The sequence below is a fragment of the Hermetia illucens genome, chromosome 4, assembly GCF_905115235.1.
Source record: "Hermetia illucens chromosome 4, iHerIll2.2.curated.20191125, whole genome shotgun sequence".
Taxonomy (NCBI): Eukaryota; Metazoa; Arthropoda; class Insecta; order Diptera; family Stratiomyidae; genus Hermetia; species Hermetia illucens.
Window position 1 is genome coordinate 145,074,227 of NC_051852.1, and position 25,199 is coordinate 145,099,425.

Sequence of the window (25,199 nt, forward strand, 5' to 3'; positions counted from 1 at the left end):
ATAAAAAAAAACACAAGACTGTACCAGTTTCTGCTGCCGCGGCTGCTGGTCCAATATTGACTGCAGCTGCTGCTGCCACTTTGACACATCCCATCCCAACGCCAGGGGCTGCACAACACCATGCTGTCACAATTGGCCATACGCTGGAAGTTGGCAAGAAGCGTGCAGCTGAAAATGACATGTTTCAACTGGTATTGCCTTTTTTTGCAATATAAAGCTTTGTCTTTCCTCTATTTCTTTTTTAAATATATAGTGTGTAGTATTGGGTGTTTAGGTTTCGACTAATTTTTTTTTTATTTAATGTTTTGATGCGAAATCAGGCATGCAGTTTTTAGTAGTGCACTTAAAAGCATATGTCATATCAATGGATATTTTGTTTGTTTTTTATTTTATTTACCAAATATACATAAATATTTTATGTTTCATTTATAAAATATTTAAAATTTAAAATTACTTTCTGAAATGAATAAAAAAATTTTATTATTAATATTTAAAATATGCATTTTAATTTGAAATTAAATAACCCACTGTACTCGTTTGTAGCTTAAAAAGTTGTAAGTAAAGTCATTTCAAAACAATAATTGTGTTTCAAAGGTTATTTATTTATATTATAAAGTAATAAATATTCATATTTTGTATTGTACTTATTGAATTAATAAAATATTTTATATTGTCAAATATCGAATATTCATATTTTGTTGATTTTCGCTGATATGCAAACTATAATTTTATATTTCAATTATATTAAACGAAATTATGATATCATAAATATTTACAAGATTCCATTGATTTTACATTGTTTTTCAAATAGTTGGTATGTAGATAGGCCGTTTGCAATATTGCTTTTGAATATACAGGATAATAAATGTAGTAGATAAAGTTATATTCACTTTCCAATTCGATGAAATTTCATTTGGATGTATATGCATATATACATATATTGATTTGACATGAGTTAAAGTTGCTAGCATGTGCCTACGATTTGACGTCTCTATTCTAAATGCTTTTTATCGCCTATTTTTATGTAAACCAGAAAAAAATAATAGTATTTATAATCCAAAGAAAATTTTGAGAGAATACTTGCTTTCAGAGCACTTAAAAGCTATAGTTCACATCAACGATGTTCGAATACGTTAGTTGGACAATGTTCAAATGAAAATATAAGACATGACTACTATTTACCGCTTCATTTCTGCTCTTTTTCAAAGTTATCGAAGTGATAAATTAGAAGATCTCATTTGCATTAGATATTTCAAAATAATTCAATTAGTCATGTTTATTTACTTCCTATTCAACTGGTCTAGCAAACATTTTCAAAATTCCATCACGCTGAATTGGTTGTATGGTTTTATTGCTCAAATATGGACCAGCACACAAAATTAAATTTAAATTTAATAAGCATGATATTCCCATACATTCCCTAGTTCAGATTTAACTCACAATTTCTTTTCGCTTTAGCGATCTCTAGATTTACCAGTTAATAATTCAATATTTTATTGCAAAAACCTGCAAGAAAATAAACCACTTTAGAGATTACTATTTATAATTAAATTACATTCCCATTGCTTCTAAAGCATAAGTTAATGTAATCATTAACCTATCACTTGTTTTAAATTTAAATTAAAAACGCATATAGCTGAGAATTAGCAACTCATTTTATGTTTACTTTTCTTAATTTATCAAACTATCCAAAATTATCGGCTTTTTATATATTTTAAGTTTGCGCAAAATCTAACAACCAACAAATATATATGCGAAGAAAAATTGCTGCGACTTCCCCCCATTAATTATCCCACCTTACACGAATTTAGAATAATTTACAGGAGACAAACGTCGAAGGTGTCATTCTTAGATTCCTCAGAGACTTGCTGGCATATATTTATATTTAAGGTTATTAACTGGGTTTTTGGCAATTAGTTTATTTTTTAATAAATATTTTGTTATATAAAACCCTTAAACATTTATAGAATAAAACATTAAATAAAACTTTCGGTTTGGTGCCCAATTTGATCAATACCTAGTCAATAACAAATCTATTCTAAGCAGATTTAATGTCCGTCCGCCAATCAACGTTTTCATAAATAAATGTTGAAAGAAGAGGGAAAACTTCTTCATATGCTAAATATTATCACCGCTCTCCCTGGATAATTTTCAACTTGACGTCCCTCTATTTCTGTACCAATACGGGAGGATTTACCGAAATTTAACGTTCTAAACTTTCAGCATTTTTATTATTTCTCTTTCTGCATGGTATCACTTAAAAATCATTTTTGAGCTCTCCTGACACTTTTTAAAAAGACAAATATTGATTGAAATTTTTATTCATTCTTTAAAAAAATATAAATATATTTCTTTTCTTGGCCTTCGATCTTTCTCTCCCTTGGTTGATCTGTACTTCCCGTCGCAAGTGTCCTTCCTGAATTGTTTTACCTTTCCTTAGAGAAGGATGAAAAAGTAACTAGTAAAGTTATCATCATATGAAATAAGCTAACTATTTTTATGTCCTATGTTGAATTATTGATCCAATGGCAAAAGGATGCGACTTTAGTCTCAATTTTGACCGTTATTATGTATGCCCGCCAGCAGCCCGGATTGAGCAGTTTATTTTTACTGCAATCACTATTTTCTGGACTTATGATAACATTTACCGGATATTTCTACCAGAACACAGCTTTCCTAATCCAATATTCGTGATTAATGTCATTTGGACATTTCATATTGGGCATCCCCCGAAATTATCGTCAAACTCAAATGTTTTTAAATGTTCCATAAATCTTAGATATTTTTATAATTGCCAAAAAGTCGAATGAACCAGGTTGTATTACTATTGAAATAAATAAAAAACCAAATCAATCAAATCGAGAACATTCTTGCAACTTTCTCCCGGAAAAGTTATTATATAAGAATTTTATAAATGTACTAAATGAAATAAGTGATAAATAATATAGCATTTAAGATACTAGTCAAATTTATATTATTTATGTAGAATAGTTGTATATTAGAATTTTGGAAAGAAAAACTCAAAGTAAAACTAGTGAAATTTATTGTTCATAATCTTACATCTTAGAAGGAAAGCAGAGATATTCATTAATATTGAAAACTATTTCAATTTTTGTACAATTTTAATAAATTCAGTTCAATTTAATTATGTCTAGCCTTCCTACTAGGATGTCGTCTTGACTATTTATCCAAACAGTTTGATTAAATTTATTAATTAATTTATTTATTTTTTGTAATTTTATTTAACTATAAAGTATTGTTTTTACAACAATATAAATATCCATATACTATATTATTCGCTACTTTTACTACTACTACCATATAAATCTAACTTTTTCAAATGTACTTCTGTTTTAAAGAATTTAATTATTGCGCGCAACTTAACCCGATTACACTAATATTATGCTTTTTTCTCTATTTTCTTTTCGTTTCAATTTCGCAAAAAATACATACATTGAACAAAAAAAATGAAATGTGACTCTATGTCTGTGTGTAGATGGATATGAAAACGGTTGGTTCATTTTACTATGAAAATTTCGTAAGTACCTTGAGTGTGTTGGTTTTTGATTAACACTCTATTCACAAATATAAATTATATTTATAAATATATATATCAGCAAATTTATTAAGTTCTTTTTTTATTGAAATTTTATAAATTACCAAATCTATTTGTTTTTTTAAAAAATTAATTATTCAAAAATGTTATTCTTGTTTTATCAGATTTCAATAATTCTAAATTCACTTTTATATTATATATTTGGCGTTTATAAATTTTCTTTCGAAGCAGCAAATGTGATTTCCGAATTTCAAAATTGAATCAGGATGTGTTAAAATCAAATGTATACAAACAACAGTCAGTGTAAATAATTTACAAAACAACAAAAATCAAAATTTATGATATGGATATGTAAATGAACTTACAAAGCAAAAACTATCGACAGCAGTGTTAATAATTGACCTCAAATTTTAGAATTTAGTAAAAAAAATCTAGTTGAATCTTGTTCCTTTTTCCGATTAAGCTTTCAAATTTTAATGATTTATTCAAGTATTTAAAGTAAAACTAAAGTTCAGTAATATTTAATAGAAGTTATAGAGTGCGGCCCGTTTTGGTAGCTAGCTAATAACATTTGATTTAGTTAGCAAAGAATAAATACTAGTTCATTATCCTAGCACAGTATCTAAATGTCTTTAGTAAGTCATTTCCGAAAATGTATTCCTTTTTTTAACTAATCCTGCTTTTGGCTTGATTTTTTGGCTATTAACAATATTTTATAATTTTGGCAATGTTACAAACAAGTGATGTCGAGAAAAGTGTGTGCTTATTTGATTTCCATTCAATAAGTATTCGTTTTCTGAATATTCATTGTTAAATTCATGGTTTGAGGAAACATTTTTTTCTAAATTGCATTAACTTTTTATAAAACACGTCTAGTGAATTTTGGTCTATTTTTCATTCGATGATCCAATCTAGTCACAATTTTTAGGAGATAATAATGATCCCTTGCTTGACCTTGCGAAGGTTGATCTTGTTGCCGCGGATTCGTCACATTTGTTTGTTTAGTCTTTGTGTTGTCTCTTTGTTGTGGGTTTATCGCTTGTTCAGCATCAAGTATGATGATAATGAAACATAGCCACATTGAAAGCGAAAATGAAGAAAAATCCTGGGTGGATTGTTTGTACTCCGTAAAAAATACTAAACATGAAAGAATAACGGACCCATACCTCTGTTCTTTTTTTTCAAATAGCTAAAGCTGTAATTGCCTACTTATGAAATTTCTGACCAACGCCAAAGTAACTATTATTTTTATTGGCAAAATATTCATTTTAAACGATTGGAGACAGTTGATTTGTGCATTGAAAAATGATTATGGTCAACTACTACCCTATAGAATTTTGAAGCCAGCAGATTACTAGTTACCTTAGCTTCCCTTATATTGTGCCTCTAAATTTAAAGACTATGAAGCACATCTCCTGAACCTCAGCTTTAATTTATCCAGTATGGGATCTTCATTGGAGTTAAGATTTATCATCATGTCACTAGGACAGCTAATTATGGTATATCCCTTTTTCGATTCAAAGAAGTTGAGGAGGTGGGCGGGAGTTAGAACAGAGACTCACAAGTTGAATGAATCTATCGCAGCATTTTTCAAGCGATGGATTCCCTTGGCTACACATTCTTCCTTACTTCAAGTAGAAACTGAGAACTCAGAAATCGTTCATTTTCCAAAAATGTCTTTCCTCTTCATGAGTCCCTAAAAATTGCCTCTCTCATTGGAGATTTGGAACCAGCTGTTTTCAAATTGAGGATTAATTTGTTAACATTTTTGGATATCTATTTACTCCAGTTTCATTCGGATTTTAGATTGGAAATATCAGTTTACCTGCTGGAAATTTGAACCAACGACTCGCCTGAAGCCCATTGCGAGGAGCAGAATATAGAATACATTATTGTTGAATTATTGAAAGCGATGTTGATGGGAGTTTTCCGCACAGTAGTTTTTCAGTAATAACTGACATTCTCATATCACCACATCGTCATAATCCTAGATTTACCTGAATCTAGGCTATCATGCTTGGTTCCAACGTAGCATCATCCCAGAGCTGGGCCACATTTTCTTTCTGTAGATATAGATCGATCGATATCCTCAGTAAGATTCTAATGTTACGAATTTTTGGTCGTTCTTTTAATCTCAGTGAGCAAGCTTAATGATTCTGTTAACGTTTTCCAAGTGACATCTGCAGCAACTTGCATTTCCAACGCTGTATCTTGCATTTCCTGAATATGGCTTGTATCCTCTTTCGGTCGAAGTATTCCCATGAATCCAGTGGTTTTATTTTTGGTTATTTCTATATATCTCAGTGGTCAATAAAATTTATACTTTTCTCTGTTTTTCATACGATTTGTGACTGTTTTCCACGCAATGTTTCGCGCATCTTTAAAATTTAAGGAATTGTAAGAAAGTTCTAAGAACCCGTTTCTCCGTAATACCTCCTTTCTCCCACCTAAAAACTTTGCGATTTTTTTCTGGTTTTCGGATCGGGGGTGGTGGTGGGTGATCCTTTTTTCGACGGAGCTTTCATTGTTGAAATTTTGGCGTTTCCTTTATCAGCACCATCTCGTGTATTTAATCCTTAATTTGTATCATATTCCTAGAGAAGTTTCAAAAATGTTGGCCGCCTTCCTGATCATTCGAGATATCGGGGAGTCCGACAGTCCCACAGTCGAGAAAATGGACTGTTAGCGTCCGTTTCTAAGGAGCTTATGAAGGATTTTTTTCCGAAAAGAACGGGAGTCAAACCACTTCTTATTAACCATTCATTACTGAAGTGCAGATCTGCAAAAGAGAGCGTTAACGTATCTTGGTTAACGGATCGATTCGTTATCTGCAAATGTGAGAAGAATGGATTATTAAGATTAAACTCCAAAACATTTTTGTAGAAAAATCAAGCGTACTTTCTATCTTCTATCATCATCTGGCTTAGAAAATTCATATTATCAAGGAGTGATCAATTGTTATACACTCGAGTGGTTTAGTAGTGAAGGCATTACGTTTTCGAAGCAAAAGTTCGTGGCTAGAATCTCGCTGGTGACATTTACAGCATTTACTTGGCTCACCACTGGTCACAGTCTTTTGAGGACATGGATTGACTTTTAGACCATATTTAGAGCCCCGCTGCGACAAGCAGCAACGGTACCAGTTTATACTTAATGCATCGCTCAACATTTGTACTGGTGGATACAAAACATACCTAAATCTCTACGAAACTACGACATCTGGGTTATAAGTGTTATAAGTGTCCGCGTTTGGCCTGAACGTCTTTTATGCACGATGTGGACGTAGCCACAAGCCCCATAAGACTCCTGTCAAGGATTGAACCGCAAATAACCGGGTCGAGAAGACATACCAAAGGAACTCTTTTGTTTTGATAACCACTGGGAGGTTCAGATAGACTAGCCAGACAATGTGAATACAGCGTTTTTCGATGTGACTATGTGCAGGTATCCCTCGGCTATTTGGTTGTGATTTGGACGACGACGGCCCGTTCTGCATTCTGGCTACCTTAGAGCAAATGAGCTTCAAAAAAATGTTTGTTATAAAAATATTTATTAACTTGTTGGTCTAAGTCAATTTTTGCAAAAGTAACTTAGGGTTGGACTTTGTTGGCCGGATGTCGAATAATCAAAGTTCACTCATGGTAGTGTCCGTATGGCTGAGTGGTTAGAGCACATATGGAAGGTTGCGGTTCAAATTTCACTGGTGACTGTGGGATGGTCAATGTCAATGTCGAATTCTTGTCACAAAAAAATCGGTTAACATCACTGTGTATCGCAAACCATTGACGAAAACGGTGCCTCCCCCCTTATTTCGAAGGAAATAAGGTGTGACACTGCCTCCATACCGTAAATCGCACCAAACTGTCAATCTTAGTGGATACAATGGTACTTTGTCGAACATTTGGGGTTGCGATCGCTCCAACAATGGCAATTTTGCTTATTTTCACAGCCACTGGACCAAAGGTGGACCTCATCCGGGATGATATTTGTTTGGTGAAAGTCCGAATATCCAGCCAACTTTGCCAGTACTCAATTAGGGAATTCCTGGCGTTATCTATAATTTTCCGGCTTCAATTCTTGCGTCAACAATCTTATAAGGTGATAGACCAAATTCAACTGGAACGTAACCTGCATCTACTCTCTGTCTCAGCTGGTAGGCGGCGAATCGAAATTTCTGGGTCTATTTCGATACTGACCTGGCTACACTACCTGTGATTTTTCAATTCACATCGATCGCTATCTAGTTCGTTGCTTAAAGTCCAAGGTAGTATACTCATGCTTAAGCTTTTGCATAGTAGGACGAACTGTCTGCACAATGAGGCCATGATTAAGACCGAGCTCAAGGCGTGTATTTACAACTGAGCCCGATAATTTCGATAATATTTTTTAATATTTAGGATATTGAGGGATCCTAAGTTCACGTCCACTTGATGTTGGACCGGACCAAATGGAGAGCAGCTTATTCTCACGTTTTTTGGTCAACGGATCCCTCCCCCTGTCCTAGGAGCGGCGTAAAACAATGCATGATGAAATGACAAGGTTTTTTGAATATTTTGACTGCAGAGTGCTATTGGTAACTTTAGCAGCTGGTGAAACATGACAATTGGAAAAACTGTCCTTGCTATATGGTCACCCTATATTAAAGGAGATCACGATAGTTTCACAGTAAGGTCCTGGTCCATAGAACGACGTTTCCCCTAACTCATCTGCTGTGTTATTGTCTTCTGTCCAAATGCGGTACAAAACCCACAGTATCCAAACGTCATTACACAGGCCAAGAATATTCAATTTATCAAGTGATTCCTATTCCAGTTTCGCGTTCACCCGGTTACATTTCATTTCATTGAAGGCCGCTTGAATTGGCACGTTCTCCTTTCTGTAGTCTAAACTCATGCTGACTCGCTGTTTAATCGTCATATGTCTAAAAACTATGCTGAAATCTGACCTCCCTTTTATGTTGTTTGACAGTCTTCTCGATTGCAGCCATACATGGTGTTTTCCCAATAATTTGATCACCAACTGAGAGTGTTCTCTAGCTGCATGCTCCCAGCAAAACCGCGTGGCAGTTAATAGTTCAGATTTGGGAGGAAACTCAGCTGGGGAATGATTTAGATTACTCGGTCGGTAAATTGACTCCCCATTTTACCTAGAGGCCTTTACCACGCTTAGTCGTGCGGAGAGTACGGTCTGGAATCTTGTTTAATATTGATCATTTCCTATGATTTCGTGATATCAAGAAACTTTATGCTTTGCGAAAAGAGTGTCAAATGTCACTAGTGGCAGATTGAAGGATTTGCTTATAAGTTCGTCTGCGCAATGCAATGGCTTTTTGTCTTCCAAATCATATTTTTGCAATAGTTTGTCTTGACTTTTATGACCGGTCTGATGTCCTTGCAGGCAGGCATGAAGCTTTCCAAGTCACGTGATTTGGATTACTCGAATGCGTCATCGACGTATGTCCTCGTCTTTGTGCTTGCCTTGTTGGTTTGGGCTAGTCACTTCCACAATATTAAGTGTGATGATAATCAAAGTAAAGCGCAGGCAAACTAGAGGCGAAATGAAATAAAAATAACAGTAACCAGAGAAAACTGTGCGAATGTCCTACATTCGACTATCGAACATTTGGCTGCCCACTACGAAAGAAGAAAAATATTGAAATTAAGGGTTTGGCGGAAGGGCGGAGGGGGCTTTCCTTATCGGGGAAACTACGACTTCATTATCCAGCCGAAGACCACGTAGAACAATGTACTCCTTTACAACAAATTCCGATCAGTAGAGCTCTTGGGCCAAATCCACCCTAACGAGAACTGGACTACAAAGTACTGCTCTGAAGCAGACCATACCACCTAACAGGACATATCCTAGAACTCGCATCGTTGAAATTACAAAATGGAATGTGAAACACTCAAGAACTATTTGTGTGATTGCCCAGAAGCAGACTGCGTACACAAAATAAACAATTTTTTGGCGACCTCGACGGGATCTCTGGGAGGGGTGCGAAGGTTGCAATGCTTGGGTTGGTTTTGAAAATTTGAGCTGATTATATAAAGCTTAATCACTTTATAAGTGTATTTCGAATATCTCGAAAAAAATGGTGTTGATTTTCGAGCTCTTTCGAAGTTGATTATTCTGTTCATTCTGAACAGAATTAATTCGATGTTTTTAATGCACAAGGAAAGGGAGAAATTCTCGGTTACATTTCTTGGAGTTGATTCGTCCTAAATTTGGGCCTACAATTTCAAAATAAGCCCCGTTATGGATACAAAGTATGCTTTGTCTGACATTCAGTATTCCAACCGATGAACAAATAGCATATATCGTCATCTCCCGCCGGACCATATTTTCAACTAGTACTATATTTTTCATATATTTTCATAATAGATTTAAAATTCGATAAATAACAGAATTTACATCTGATTTCTACAAAATACAATTCCAAAGCCATCAAGTATTCACACGCTTTTACTAATATACTTTCGTTCATTATTTAGTGTCTTAGAATTTAGAAAATTTTTGACCGCCCAGAAATCAGCAACTTTATAACAAAATTTATTTAATTTATTTCTTCTAAACAGGCATTCTCTGGCATGGTACCATATAAACGACCTGCAGCTGAAAAATCTGGCATACCTGTCTATCAACCAGGAGCGACAACCTATCAACAACTGATGCAATTGCAACAACCATTCGTACCAGTGTCATGTGAGTACCCAAACCCAACTCCTACTACAACTACAACAGCAATTCCACAACCACCACAATCATCCACTACAACCATGGCAAATCAAATTGTTGCTAATCATAATAATAATAATTATAAATTGAATAATTTAATCAATAGTAGCAGTAGTACTAGTAGTAATATAAATAATAACAATAGCATTATCAGCAACAGCAACATAAATAATAATAATTCCAATATCAGCAACACCAACAGTAACGGCATCGTCGTTAGCAACAGCAACAACAACAATCATTTATTGAGTAACAATAACCTTAGTAGCAGTTTAACAAATCTTAGTAATAGCGCTAGCAACAGTAATAGTACAGCTATTAGTAGCAGTAATGATATTTCCGTAACTAGTGCATCAATACAGACTTCGCAAACTAGCCCATTGGCGACTAGTAATGCCACTAACAGCAGTCCGAATAGCTTGAGCAATACTAACAGCGTAGACGGCAGCTCTGCTATTAACCATAACAATAATAATACTATCACTAGCAGCCAGACTAACTCCACCCCCACAATAACGACAACAACAGCTGTGGTTTCAAGCATCACAGCCCCAACAGTCAGCACTGTTGAGCAACTTTCTGTAAAAAATGAGTCTATAGCTACTTACAAGCCAGCAAGTGTCGAAATCACTGCTGCTGTAACAACGCAACAACAAACGCATACACTAACCCACGCTCAAAGCTATACAACTAACCATGCATATACCAATCACCAGATCACACATCCCCAAATCCATTCGCAAACGCATCAACAGCCGCTTTTGCAGACTCCTCCAATGACTCCTCAAAGTTCGCTTACCTCCTTGCAACACCATAACACAACTCCTGTGCATCACAATCCTGTTACCTCCCAGACGCATCTGCATGGCTCGCTATTCTCGCATACGCCAACCCATCATCCAATCTCGACGGCTTTCACAGTACCGCCAACTTCAACCATAAGCTATTCAACACACTTTCCAATCGTGACGCCTCACCACCCTGCAACATACTATCCTGATCCAGCAACTATTGCCAAAGAGGTGGCCCAGAAGAACTACGCAAACGCATTGAAAATGGCCGCTGCATCGAACGCTCTCTCTGGCAAGCCTTTGACTGCCTTGAGTTACACTGGAGTTGCCCTCAACAAGGGTGTCCTAACTCACAACCAAGCGGCTACCCATGCCGCAATGCAAGCCGCTAACCATCAAACCGTAGTGAACCCCCATCAAGTCGCATTGACTACTGGTCATCGTTTGGCAACTCAGGTCACAAGCGCTCATAGTGTTAACTCCACTCCACATTATGCCAGCCACTATTCTGTTGCACGACCACCGGCCACCTATGTTCAGGCACAACCGGTTTTAAGGCCCCAACTTCCTCATGCCCTAACTGCCGCTAGTGCAGCTGCTGCTGCGGCTACAAATCCTTTTGCTGCAGCCGCCGCTAACCAACAGTTTATGAGCCACCAGCAAAATCTATTCTATCCTGGCCTGATGGCAAGCTATCCATTTGGTATGACTCAGTCCGGTTTCGCTGGACATGCCGCCATGCATTCAGCGGCTGCAGCAACAGGGGGTTTGACAGCGGCAATGCCACCCGTTGCAGGGGTTCCACAAGTTGCAGCTGCTCCTGCACCAGGCAGTGCGGTTGTTTTGAATCCTTACAAGAAAATGAAGACTTCATAAGGGAATTCGTAGGAAGTGAGTGGAGAGCGATTATCCTTTCTTCGGACGAAGAAGAATTATGGTCGACGTCCAGTGTGTGAGGCGTTTTTAATGCAACGAAAAATGTTAAATAGTATTTATAATATATGTTCGATATTGTCTTATGTGCAATGTACTTGGCAAGTTTCCATGTGGTTTATGTGTAATCTTTGACTAGGAAGATAGATGGCAGGATATTCTTTAGTCTTTCAGTAGAAAATATAGATAGTTTCCAGAACAAGTTAGGCTTTAACAAAAAAATGAGATAAAGTGGAAACCCACGAAAGATAACAATTGAAGCATTTGTAGTCTCCTTGAAAACGAAAAGTTTAAAGATGAATCCTTTTGGATTTCAACTCAGCTTCGGCAAAGTTTATTCCACCTTGACTATCTAAGGATGAAAACAATTAAACTTTGCCAGAATTTGTCCTTGGGAAATTTTGAATCGGAAACTAAACCAAACACTAGTCCATCATTAATTCACTATTTGCAAGTATCTTTTTTTCTATCTTTTATCAAAACTTGTTCTGGATTCTATATTACTGATCTCACTGACCACGGTGTCGAAATTTTAATTCTGCCGGACCTCTCACGGTTATCCTAGAAACGGTACTTAAACGCACATGGTAAAGTACATGGATGTATATTTTACGAATTCTTTTAGAAATAGGAAGTATAGAATAAATAAAATGAATGTGCCTAGAAACGACATTATTTCTCTAATATAACAATTAAAGTATTCGAGTTTAATAAAAATTCACATGCATAATTCAACGTACGAGCAAAAAAATTAAATTTTTCTTGAATTTTTTAAGTTAGTTTCTTTCATATTTTATTTACTTAATATATGAAAATTTTGTGATGTTTTGTTATAGTCAGTCTATTATTTTAAATTAATTCTTTAAATGTTTAAATGGCATAAAAATATTTAAAAAAAAAAGTCAACCAACTTCTTAAAGACGAAGAAAAAAATTTAAAAATCATATAAAGGTCAACCGAAACCAAGTGATATAACTTGACGAGTTAAAAGTTACTTAATTTTCACTGGAAACATATTTTGCCATTTATATTGTTATAAATTTTATTAGTTTCATGATTAGTATTTTGTTCCTTCTAAAGATAGAAATAAAAACGAAAGCTGTGTTTTTACTTTGTAATGGAATTTTCGGAAAATTCTTAAAAAATAGGTTAATAATTTTTGTTTTATTTTTATCTTTTATTTTGTTTAATATTTGCCGGTTCATCAACAAAACCATATTAAATATATACATGTGAGTGTTGATCGATTGAAAATTGTGTTGAATAGTCCGTAAAAGTATATATACATAGTATAGTTTCATTTTAATGAAAATTTAAAAAAAAATTGAGAAGAAATCAAATAAAAATAAAATAGATTAAAAACACAACGATATGACTACATACAATCTTGCCTAGAATGATAAGAATGAAAAATAGTTTTGCCATAACAGAAATATAAATGGACAATGAAAAACTAATGGTCTTTCGAAAAGCGGATTCAAATTGCTATTTCGAAACTAATAACTAACAAACTATAAATCGACCGAAAAATAAATCAAAATTAAAAAAAAAAGTAAAAAGAAAATATGAAGTACTGTGATAGCTTCGTTATTTTGTTCCTATGCCATCATAGAGTATCTTTGTGTCCCCTCGTGAGATCCCCTTCCCATTAGTACTCAATGATACAAAAAAAACCAGCACAAATAAACATACAATCTTCGAACAAGGATTCACAAGTATCATCGTGGCCTAGAAATTTCAAAGGCTTTTTCAGTCCAAAGTGCCGATAATGTTTGAAGTTGAAAAATTGGTGCAGTGAAAAAAAAAACCTACGAGAACTAAAGTGTTTGTAGATAGCTAGGGTTCAGTGTGTCTATATTAACATGTCATTTGAGGATAATGAAGAAATGTTTTATAGAAGTTAGTTTTCGACTAGATGGCTAGATACTATCCTTGTAGGACTTCATAGTGTCATAAACATAAAGAGTAGATGTAGATATCTTATTCTGAAATATTGATTTAGGAATGATAGAAAGATACTTAATTTTTAGTTAAGCTTGTTTTTATAACTATTGTTTCCTATATTTGAATATTAAAATCGTATTTTAGTGTTAATTTTAATTTTAGTCTCTTTTACCTTAAATATTATAGAATTTAGGTTCGTATCTAATTCTAATTGACAGGCGTATTTGCTACTTAATATCCACAGGAAAAGTAAAATATGAAAGGCTGTTAGCTTTGTGTATTGAATGCTTTCTTCATATGCGAGTTTTGTGCATTTGTAGTCAAATTTGCTATTTTCATTGACAATGGATGTAATTTGATGTGTGGTAGAAATCGAGGAAACATATTGCAGATTGCTTTTTGGTAAAAGGGATATTTGGGATGCGAAGATAGTTTTGGAAATGTTTTGCAATATTTGCTAAAAAGAAAACACCTTTCGCTTTTTCCATTTTGCTTCTATCTTGTTAATTTATAAATATAAAGGTTTAGTTACTCAATCTATATAACTGTATGAGAATGAGTTTGGGGTGGGGCAATTGGTTTTCTTTTCAACTTTTTTTAGTTTTTTTTTACTGCTAGTCCACCGAGTTACTATGATATCATCAGGAAATCGGTGACAGTGAGACGAGAGATAAGATTTTCTGATAATGGTGTTGTGGTTGTTCAACAGAAAATTGGTATAAAAATAAAAAACAAAAAACAAACAGGAAATCCAACTGATCCAAGCTCAAATCATCCACCTCTGTCCTTAATTTAGAAAGATCCGTACAATTATTTTGGCTCTAACTGTGAACATGCACCCAGGACAGGTTGCCTTATCTAAATTATATAATTAAAATGTATACATCATTATATGTATTAACTTATTCGGTGTCAAAATCCTCAAATTTGTCTATCAAAATATCAAAATATTTGAACGAGACGATTTTAGGTGAATTGTCTCCACTTTTAAAAATAACGACAAAATTATTAAAAAGGTTATTTTATGAATTTTTAATTTTTAAATATTTTTCGGGCACTTATTTCAACAAGTAACGGTTAGGATCGCGGTTTTGATCTAGATTTGTTCCTAATGAATCATTTTTTATGATCACTCAACTGAAAATTGTAGTTAAATGGAATCCGCGAAACAATGGAAAAACGATTTCGGGCCCGAAGAGTCCAATTTGGGAGGAGGGCGTTTCTAGTGGATAATCTTGCGGAGCTAGTTCAGGACATTAGCCACCTGGTTAATGATGCATGAAGTATTTCGCCTACCTTACATGGTTAGAACAAGTTATTGCAAAAATTATCAAAATGACGTTTGGGAGAAGAATTTGTCCTCTACAGTGAAATCTCAGCGATCACATCAACCTCTTCGGTCTTAAATTCAATAAATGAACATCAGAGTCGAATTATTAGCGTTGAAAATGCCGAAGAAAAAAAAATAAAATAAAAATTCATACATTCATTCATGGGGTGGGAAGAGGCTTGGGATTTTCGATCGCAATACACTATTGAAAAACTTGGGAAAATTTTGAGTCTTCTCATGAGGGGGTATTTTTTAGTAACTCCTGCTTTAGCCAACTTTCCAAATGCAGGTATGATACGTCATAAGAATCATAAGAGGAGGCTCGGTCCGTCCGTATATCTGTCTACTTGCTTATCTGTCTGTCTGCCAGCCTGTCACTTTTCTCCGAAACAGTTATAAGCATTGACGAGAAATTTTGGGAAAAGTGTGGAACTGCGAATCCCGCGTTGAGTTGAAGGTGGGAGTCTTCATATATGCAAAATATACCCAAATATAGCCATGTGGAAGAGGTCCCCATTGGTACTTATCGAATTTTTGGAATAAGTGGCGGAAGTTTGGTGAGAAGGGGATATGGGTAAAAAAGCGCAGCACAGAAACTATTTAGCAGAAAAATCTTGAAAAAGAAAGCTTAAATTGCCCCTATATCGCATGTGGATGTGAAAACCATGCTAATATCTGTTCAACCAAAATTAGTAATTCTATATATGTATATTTTTTGTAAAGTAACTAGAAAACTCATCCTTGAATCCTACAGTCGGCCACATAGATTTTAATATGGAATGCAATATTGGAAAGTTTGGTGGAAATCTGAATGGTATTAGCGAAGTTGTAGTAGGTCTAAATTCTCTTTTTGGTGTAAATTTTCGATTTTCGCCTCCCGAGAAAAGTTCGGAGGAAAATGAATTTGATGGCCATAACTTTTTCAATTCCATCTACCTAACTTAAGTGTTCTTTTTCGAAGTGCTTGACTTTCTTCTACATTTTGGCATCTGGCTCATATGGTTTACTGCCAATACCTCCTTCCTCCAGCATAAAGAGTTCCAACAAAACGAGTTTCATTTTTGATTATTGATCTCACAGTCACACCAAGTAATATTAGGTTTTGTTTCAAAAAACCTGCAGCTAATTTACACAAAAACGTATTGAGCAATACCGGCTTCCTTGATTCTAAATTTAGAGTTTGCGAGATATTTTTTTTTATCTTTGGCAGAATAGGGAGGCCAATGATGAAACAATATGAACAATAACGTTCGTTATCAGATGAAAAGAAAAACTTCAAAAGCATTTGGAATCAATTCCTTCCTGTGAATTATTCGTTCAATATTTGTCGGCTTTGCCGAGCTAGACCAACCCAATCTACGCAAGCAGGCTCAAAAGCTGTCCATCTCCATATGGTTAGTGTCGGCCTTTTTACTATTGTGATTTGAAGGGGTTAATATTTTCTAGGTCATGGGTAAACCGTACCGACCTCGATCTCCACAGTACCACAGTTCTCCGCTATGTTATATTTGATGGGTAATCCGGTGTGCAGAAAGCATCCTTTTTTCTTAAATTGGAAGTCGCTTAAGAGAAAAGCACACACATTTCCTACTGTTTACCTCTTTTTCCTGTTCGATGATTGCTAAGACCCTGCCCGCCAACAGGGAAGAAAAGAGGAAGACACCGTAACAAATTGGTTTTAATTTTTGGGAGATGTTTTTACTACGGGCTCATTGTTACACTGAAAATGTTTCAAAAAGTGCAGTCGTGGGAATAATTTAGGATTTCACATTCACACATGATACTGTCCAGATGAAGTTTGGGTTGGGAAACATTCCCGAGATTCTAATTGCCTCTATCTCTTAATTTGGACAAGCTAAAACACAGCTAGTACCTAGCGTCCGCCTTTTACACAAAAATCAAAGCAGAGACAAACCCTGTTCACTCCCAGAAGAATCCTGCTGGAGCGATTCATAATTACTGGATTGAGATAAACGCATAATCCAGTGTTGTAATATGTGGGCAAAACGTTGAATGTGGGAAGGATTCAATACTATTTAGTTCTTTAAGCGTTTCCTGACGTATTATCACTTTGGTAGATTTTACTTTTTTTCAGGATCCCGATAGTAGTTGCAGCACTAACCTCCGACAGAAGAACTGGACATCGGGTCTTAATCGGTTTGATCACCTTGCTCGACCAATAAGTACCTGACCCAAAGTAGCATAGCAGCACCGATCGATCGCAATGCTGGCTATGACGCCTATGACAGTAAATTGGCGGAATTTGATTCTATATTCAATATGTGGTCGCGTTGTTGCTAGTGAAAAAGTGTTACGTTTTAATTCCTTAAAAAATTCTATGACATTCCTTTCCCAGGATCATAACTCTTACCTTGTATCCTTCACTGTCTATCTGCTTCTTAGCAACTTTACCCTCTCTTAATTCATCATTCAAAAGTTGTTTCTATTCCCATTTGGGATGGCGCCTCTTCGGTTGTAATAATTTTATTATCGAGTGCCAGAATTTCACTTCCAAATCCTGTTTGAAGAGACTTTGAATGAGGGCAATAAAATGGGAGAAAATGTTTCAGAAAGAATCATGTTTAACGAGCGCCAATCTATCGTCCCAATTTTTATTTTCAAATTTTGTTTCAATTTTTTTTTTATTTTTCTATTTTTTCCGCCCCTGGAACCATTTTACAGCCCCCCAAATAATTGGAAATTGTGATTTTTTCGCTTGAATTCTGTATTATAAAAGGAGTGTCAGTGTCCCCCAGTTGAACTGAAAGCACCATCCACGTACCTCAACATCTGGACATGGAAGACCTTGAAACGAGAATTTGCGATATTTTTGTGCGTGATCATTTATCAGAAACCTTCATTATTACGATAAGGATCCCCATAGAATAAAATAAAATTAAATCCTCGCTCACATCCTAACCAAATATGTCTGGCTGAATCATTTTTCGATCGATCATTGACCCCTTGAACAATCAAAACCGATAGACAAACTGCATCCCATCGTGCGTTACGATCATCGATCAAATGCAGACTCTTTAGACGAAACTGACAGGCCAAACTAAACGAAGATGGCAGGCTTTAAGGGATTTTTCCCTAATTTCCAATTCATCGGCTACGTCTCCATTTTATTTCGTCCAAACATCTCATATCCAATATAAATTTAACAAAAACTTCATAACTTCAACTTTGAAAATATTATTACTTCGAGAAAACTGAATACAAGAGATTCAACTTTCAGCGCATTGTTCGAAATCGTATGATGAACAAAAATCGGTGCGCATGTTCAACAGTCTACGGGAAATATGCGAGAAAAATTCCGCGTTTAACGTCTGGTATCAGTGGCGTGTATATGATGCAGTTCGTTGGTGTGCGGCCACGTGCTTGCGAGCACATGGCGCGAGCATGTGGCATTACAGCTGTTTATGACTTGCCACATGGAATGGGAAAACACACACAGTATCATCTAAGCACCACCGACACATTAATACATTAACCACATGGGTCACGGCGGTTAGCTCTTTTGCCCCTACCCCACGCATACGCAGTGACATTCCGTGTTCCTTAGCCACTTGATTTACTCCTGTATTCATTCTCCTTGGGTCACTTCTTTCTACAGTCAATCTTGTTCCTTGTTCTTATCAGCAATTTCACAAGACCCGGCGCAGAAATGTCTAAATGTCTAAATTATGGTTAAATGTTAAAATGAGATAACGCGAGGTTCACCCATGAATTCTCGTCCCATTTGAAATGGATTTGGAACACATTATACCTTCATTCTCATTAAACTGTGCTTCTAAGCCTCCCTACAGAACTTGCCTAAATTTACTGCGAAATTTTCCTGGATTTAGTCAAGGATTTCACTAGATCTTATTTCTATCTAAAGCGGAAGGATAATGAAAACTGATTCAACCAGCTTTCCTTACATACTTGTAATTATACAAATGTACAATGCATCTATTTTACATCTATTGATCAATCAAAGTAGCTTCGAATTCAAACAACACAAAGCTCAAAATTTTCAAAGCCTAAAAATATACCATGAAATACCTCTTAGTTTTCTTTCAGTCTCTAATTTTAATGTTAGTTTATTATCTTAATTTTATTTAAGTATTTCCTTTAATTTAATTCATGGACCGTTAGATAGAGTGGTAGATACTTTTTCGGAGAAGTTATATTGCGTGGTAATTATAAGAATATGGTATCCGTAAATAAATGTCCAAAAAAGTTACTATGTCGTTGTATATATACATATGTAGTCATTTATAGAAATAAATACAGAATGTGGTTTTAAATAGTGCTAGGTGACTATGTAAGTCTAGTTCGGAAGGAATATGAAATGAAAATCTTTGCCTTTCAAAGTTTTTGTTCTTTATTAAATTTAGTTTGAAATTTTATGTGATTTATTTTTGGCTTTTATTTATTTTCAAATAATTAAAATTATTTTATTAGGCGAAGAAAGGAAAATGTGTAATATTTTGTTTCTAATTAAAATTTGGTTTATCTTTTTCTATAAATGTTCCTTACAATTCTTCAAAACGCGATTTGAAAAACAATAGATAATTGAGTAATCAAAGATGATCTTTAATCTTTTGGTCACTTCAGCTTGGCTAAAAATTGAAAAATTAATGAATGAACTAAAATCTTTAGAATTAAACGAAAAAAAACGAAAGAGGCGATTTGAAGTATGTCTTCCGAAAAAGAATTGTGTGATTTTATGGTGAGGTATTTCAAGCTAACCAGGAATTGTTTGTTCTGTCTCTATTTATGATAGAGAGATACTTCGCGGATTTGAAATCAATAAAAACGTTTGCCTCCCATAGTTTGATGTTGTAAAAATTATCAATAGGTACAGATGAGTGACCAATACGACAATACTTTATGGGTATTTTAAACTGTCCTTAAATTCTTTTCACCATATATTATCAGATAAAAACATAGTTACAAACTTGTTCTCACTAAATACTACTTGTCTTTCTGCAAGTTAGATAATCCTGTTTTTGGTATTTGATCTTAAATATTATTTTCTTAAGGTAAAGCCAAATTATTTTTTACTGCAATTAATCTAATCAAAAATTCTTATCAAATCTTGGAAGGAAACCATGAAAAATAGATAAAATAACTGAAATCAGGAAACTAAATATTACTGAAGCAGGAATAAACTATTAATGAAATATTTTTTTTAATTTGATCTCTTACATCAGATAGTTTTCTCATTTTAATAGTAATGTAAGACCGTCTAATTAAAAATAATCTAGCGTCCTTGATATGAATAAAAAAAAAAAAAAATTGTCATAAATTTTATATCTCATTTGATGCAAAAATATGTGCATAAAAAATTATAATACATTTTTTGTTACATTTTAGTTTGTCGGAAAGGTCCCCAAAGAGTATTTGTCGTATTGGTATCTCGTGCGGAAAATCAAAACGTTTCTGCTTGAAAAAGAAGGAAGCAGTTGTGATATTTTCAATTGTTTATTTCATTTGAAATCGAGTCTAATGCGTAAGAGAAAAATCTTGGGTTCATTTTTACTCTTAAGTTTCTGTGCATAGGTTTTTTGTTTGGTTCAACCTTTGTTCTTCTGCTCAGTCGTAAATGAATAAAATGTAGGGATATTGCAGGATATACTGGAAGGAAATTATATTTGAGTTGAGGCCACTGATATCACCTATTGAAGTCCCTTGTAGAACATATTAGAATACAGAAAGGTTTTAATATTTTTGGCTGTTTTAATAATAGTTTCTAGGTGTAATTTAGGTGTAGATACGTATAAATAACATGTTTACAATGATCTTTTCAAGTAGCAGTTTAAATACAATTTACAGTGATGCAAGTAGAAGGTAGGTCTAAAACACTCTTAGGACGCAGTAAGGATATTGAATTTTAAATTAGGAATTTATTCAATGAGGTCGAGAATAATGAAAATAATATTAACTTCTGAAAAGTCTAAACATTGAACAATAAAAGGGCAATAACGAGGGAAAGAGTGAAATGATGAACTGTTGTTGCAATCATATTGAAAATTAAACATGATCTTTTCTACTCCTAAGTAAAACATAACACAACAAACAGATTCTCGTAATGTACTTAGTAGTTGTATAAATGTCATCAGATAAAAATGATAAAAATTTTATCTGACAACAACTTAAAACACCAGTTTAGACAAAAGTTAAGCTAATAAATATGCAGATCTGAATTTTAGATGATATAATCTGGTAATTTCAGCTTTTTCTTATAATTTTCATTTGACCCGTATTACCCTTTTTCTATGACATCCACCAGAAAAATAAATAAAATTCCAACCTCTTCCTAAATATACACAATACTAACACCAAATGTCGTAACAATATTTAGAGTAGTCATAAATAATTAACATATTCTAATTGTAAAAAAAAAATGCAAAAATATGTAAATTTCTCTAAAAAGCATGTTAACTAATCGGAAAAATCCTCAAACATGGCTTTGCTGTCAACTAAAACTATTGCTAGCCAAGACAAGATGTTTATCGAATTTGCTACGCTCCCATTAATGTCTTATTTTAAATGACTTTAATTCCTTGTTTCCATCCCAATGTTCGCATCCAGTAAATTCGCTTAAATCATAAACACGCTTTCATACATTTTTTTATAATTTAAAAGGAATATATATTCATTGTATTGACTTTTTTTTCACGTGCAAGGTTTATAGGCCTCTAAGAGTCATGTTGCTCTGATTCTGTTCTTTTTATTATTACCATTATCATTTTAAGTCTTTGCTCAATGGCACAATTCTATGTTTGATTTTTGTTTCTTTCTTTTTAAATATTTATTACTTAGACTCTGCAAAAATATGTGTAATATAGAATGTTTCTTAAATTGAAGAATTATAATTATGAATTTTTAACCAAAAATTGTTTTTAAATTTCATCGAAAATGTTTTAAAAATATTTAATTTTATTTCTTTTGCTCTATAAAAGGTTTTCATTTATTCAAAAAAAAAAGTTCTGCTATTGAATTTAGTTGAAAATTCATTTTACATATTTTGATTGGCATTTATATTTCCCTAGATTGAACTGCGAATATGACAAAGTGTACTTTTATAGTAGAAATCAAATTTCGTTGTTCAAAATTATATTAAACCATAAAAAAAAGGAAAACATATTTCTGTTCTGTAAAATTTTCAATCCAAATGTAAATAAATTTTCCTACAAAAAAAAATATTGCCTATAGTAATACCAATAGTTCTTATATAAAATTGAAACTCTTTGTGCTATCCACTGAACGTGAAAAACTGTGTGAAATATTGTTTCAAGAACACCAAAAAAATGTTCAATTGCAAATTGAGATTTGTGTTGCATCCAAACTGCTATTGCACTTCCCTGGTCCCTTACGTTGTAATCAACTATCGTATGAAATGCTTAAAAATCATTTATTTTTGTTTGGCGGATAATTTTTTAAAAAAAATTCAAGCCTCTAATTCTTTTTGCTTTGCGTGAAATTAATAATTTACGACTGATTATTTTCATGGAAAAGGGAAAACTAGTATTTCAATATGGATAATATACCATGGCCTTTGTCCATTTACTATCAACTTGACCTGAATTGATTGAAAATTTATTTAAATATTATCGTTTAGAGAGTCATATTTTTGTTTCGTCATGCTTTTCACTAGTGTCATTTTTTCATGAACTCAAGTTTATCTTCTTAGTCCAAACGAACTAATGAGTAAAGAGCCTCATACCAAAAAATTTCATTTATCAGATTAAATTATCTAAAAAAAACGCAATTAATGTATGAATTACAATTTTTATTGATTACTTTCGGTTAAAAATTCCATTCACGAAACTCGTTGGAAAGTGCCTTCAAATAGATTTATAGAGTTCTCAACTGACTTGTACAATATAAGTTTCACAGAAAGATAGTGTATTATTAGCGGATTGGAGTAATCTTTTCATTTCAAGATAAAACAACAACAACTTACAAATACCAGAGCATTCAAATCGAGAGAACGTCAGTAATATATAGACTTCATAGACTAATTTTATACTCCTTCTATTGAATCTTCACAAAAAGCTCAATAATATTTCTCAGATAAAAGTTACTTTTTTTCTCATTATAACTTTCTTCTTCACGCTCTAAAGCGCATTATACTCAGCAAAATTTGAAAGAAATCAATTTAGCTGAATTTATAATGAAACAATTCCATGCATTAGAGGAGTTATAAACTAATTTCTCACCTTCTTTTTCCCTAAAATCGTTCCCTTGTAAGTTTCCGATTAAATATCGGAGCAAACATAAATACTGTGGGAGTAATGGCAAAACAGAACTACTATTTTTTATGTAAAACATCAATTGAAGGAATAAAATTTAATAAAATACCTACCCAACACTACTTATAATATATAACTATATATTACTACTATATATATTAACGTTTGAAGAAAATAAACAAGAAGAAAATTTATAGTACTACATGATTTATGACAAGAAGATATTAAAATGATTAATAATAATATTATAATGATATATTTGAAAATAATTTTTTGAAACAAACAAGAAATAACGATATGATTATATATATACAAGAAGAAATGCATGAATGTTTAATATATTATACATATTACTGTAATATTTGATGCTTTTTTCTTTAGGCTATATGTACATTATACACATTACATTTTCCTTCCAAAAAATACAACAAACAAACTCTGTTTCTATCCGTACATTTGTTTGGGGAACTTTCTCATGAATTCATCATCAATTCATTGACATTTATTTTCTTTTGCATTTAGTGTATCAGTTTTTTCCCTTTGATTTTGATTATACATTTTTTACATTTGATAGTTTGCAATGTAGTATTTTTTTCCTTCTGTTTTGTGCACCATTTATCACTATCTCGTTTGCTTTTGATTTTCTCTTACTTAAACGCGTAGAATTTAATATGCTCAGCGTAGATGTATTTGATTAAATTGAGTTATTGTACAACTACTAATAATATTTTCATCTTTTTTGAAATCTTAAATGATTTTCTCCGATCAAATGGAAATTTTCACAATTTAAACCTCTCGACTTTTATTATTGTCATTATATCTGAATCAATCTTTACTGACCAAAACATTTTAAATGAGACAAGACTCCTTGGCGGAATGGTACCTTTTAAAAGATATTAATATTCAAGGTTGGTCGGATCAGATATTTTGTTTAATTTTGATAACTTTTGTATTTTCGATCCATAAAATTTTTCTATTAGAGGAATCTGCCCAAATTTATTGATCATTTACTTATAAAATATAATTCAGATTTATAAATAAATAATTCCTACAACGATTCTAGTGGTAAATGGGATTTCAAAATTTTATAAATTTTTATATTTTTATTTGCTTAATTCGCTCATTCATTCGCATAAGTCTCCACATTATCATTTTTTTTAGAAATATGACTTTCATTTCGCATCTAAACATACATTTTACCATACTCCATGTTCAAAAAACAAAATTCGACGACCTTTGTAGTGCTAGTGATTATTGAAGCGTGGTCTATTTCGCTTGAAAATTTTGTTGCCTCCAAGCAATATATTCGTTCATTATCTACCCACTCCTTAACAAAAACAACCACTCAATCAAAAGTAAACCGAATGCAAACATGATTTTAAAACCATATATGTATATTTATATATATACATTTTATGAATATTTGTATAGTTTTTAACCCCAATACTCGACATACTCTCTAATTAACAAGGATCACCAAAAAAATATATATACACTATCACAACTGAACATTATACGGTTAAACACGGAAATCAAGATACAATCCGAAAATGGTTTTCGGCATTTTGCAAGAAAAACTGATTTACACCTTTACTAAACAATCACACAAATTTACTTATACCACCATAACAGATACTAACAAGTCAATTTTTTTTTCGTTTGCG

At 33.3% G+C, this 25,199-nt stretch overlaps 1 protein-coding gene across 21 annotated transcripts in view; it reads left to right on the forward strand.

Annotated features, from left to right (window-relative positions):
- The window catches only part of LOC119653550 (homeobox protein 5), a 1,045,448-nt gene that overhangs the window by 989,725 nt on the left and 30,524 nt on the right, over positions 1 to 25,199 (forward strand). For 11 of the 21 annotated variants that reach the window (XM_038058245.1, XM_038058241.1, XM_038058239.1 and 8 more), the window contains 3 exons: positions 18 to 191; positions 3,497 to 3,538; positions 10,132 to 23,874. In XM_038058245.1, coding sequence (XP_037914173.1) covers positions 18 to 191; positions 3,497 to 3,538; positions 10,132 to 11,958 — 2,043 coding nt within the window. In that variant the 3' untranslated portion in view covers positions 11,959 to 23,874. Of the gene's footprint in view, positions 1 to 17; positions 192 to 3,496; positions 3,539 to 10,131; positions 23,875 to 25,199 lie in introns of those variants that run through there. The other 10 variants (XM_038058250.1, XM_038058254.1, XM_038058257.1 and 7 more) reach the window with 5 other exon arrangements.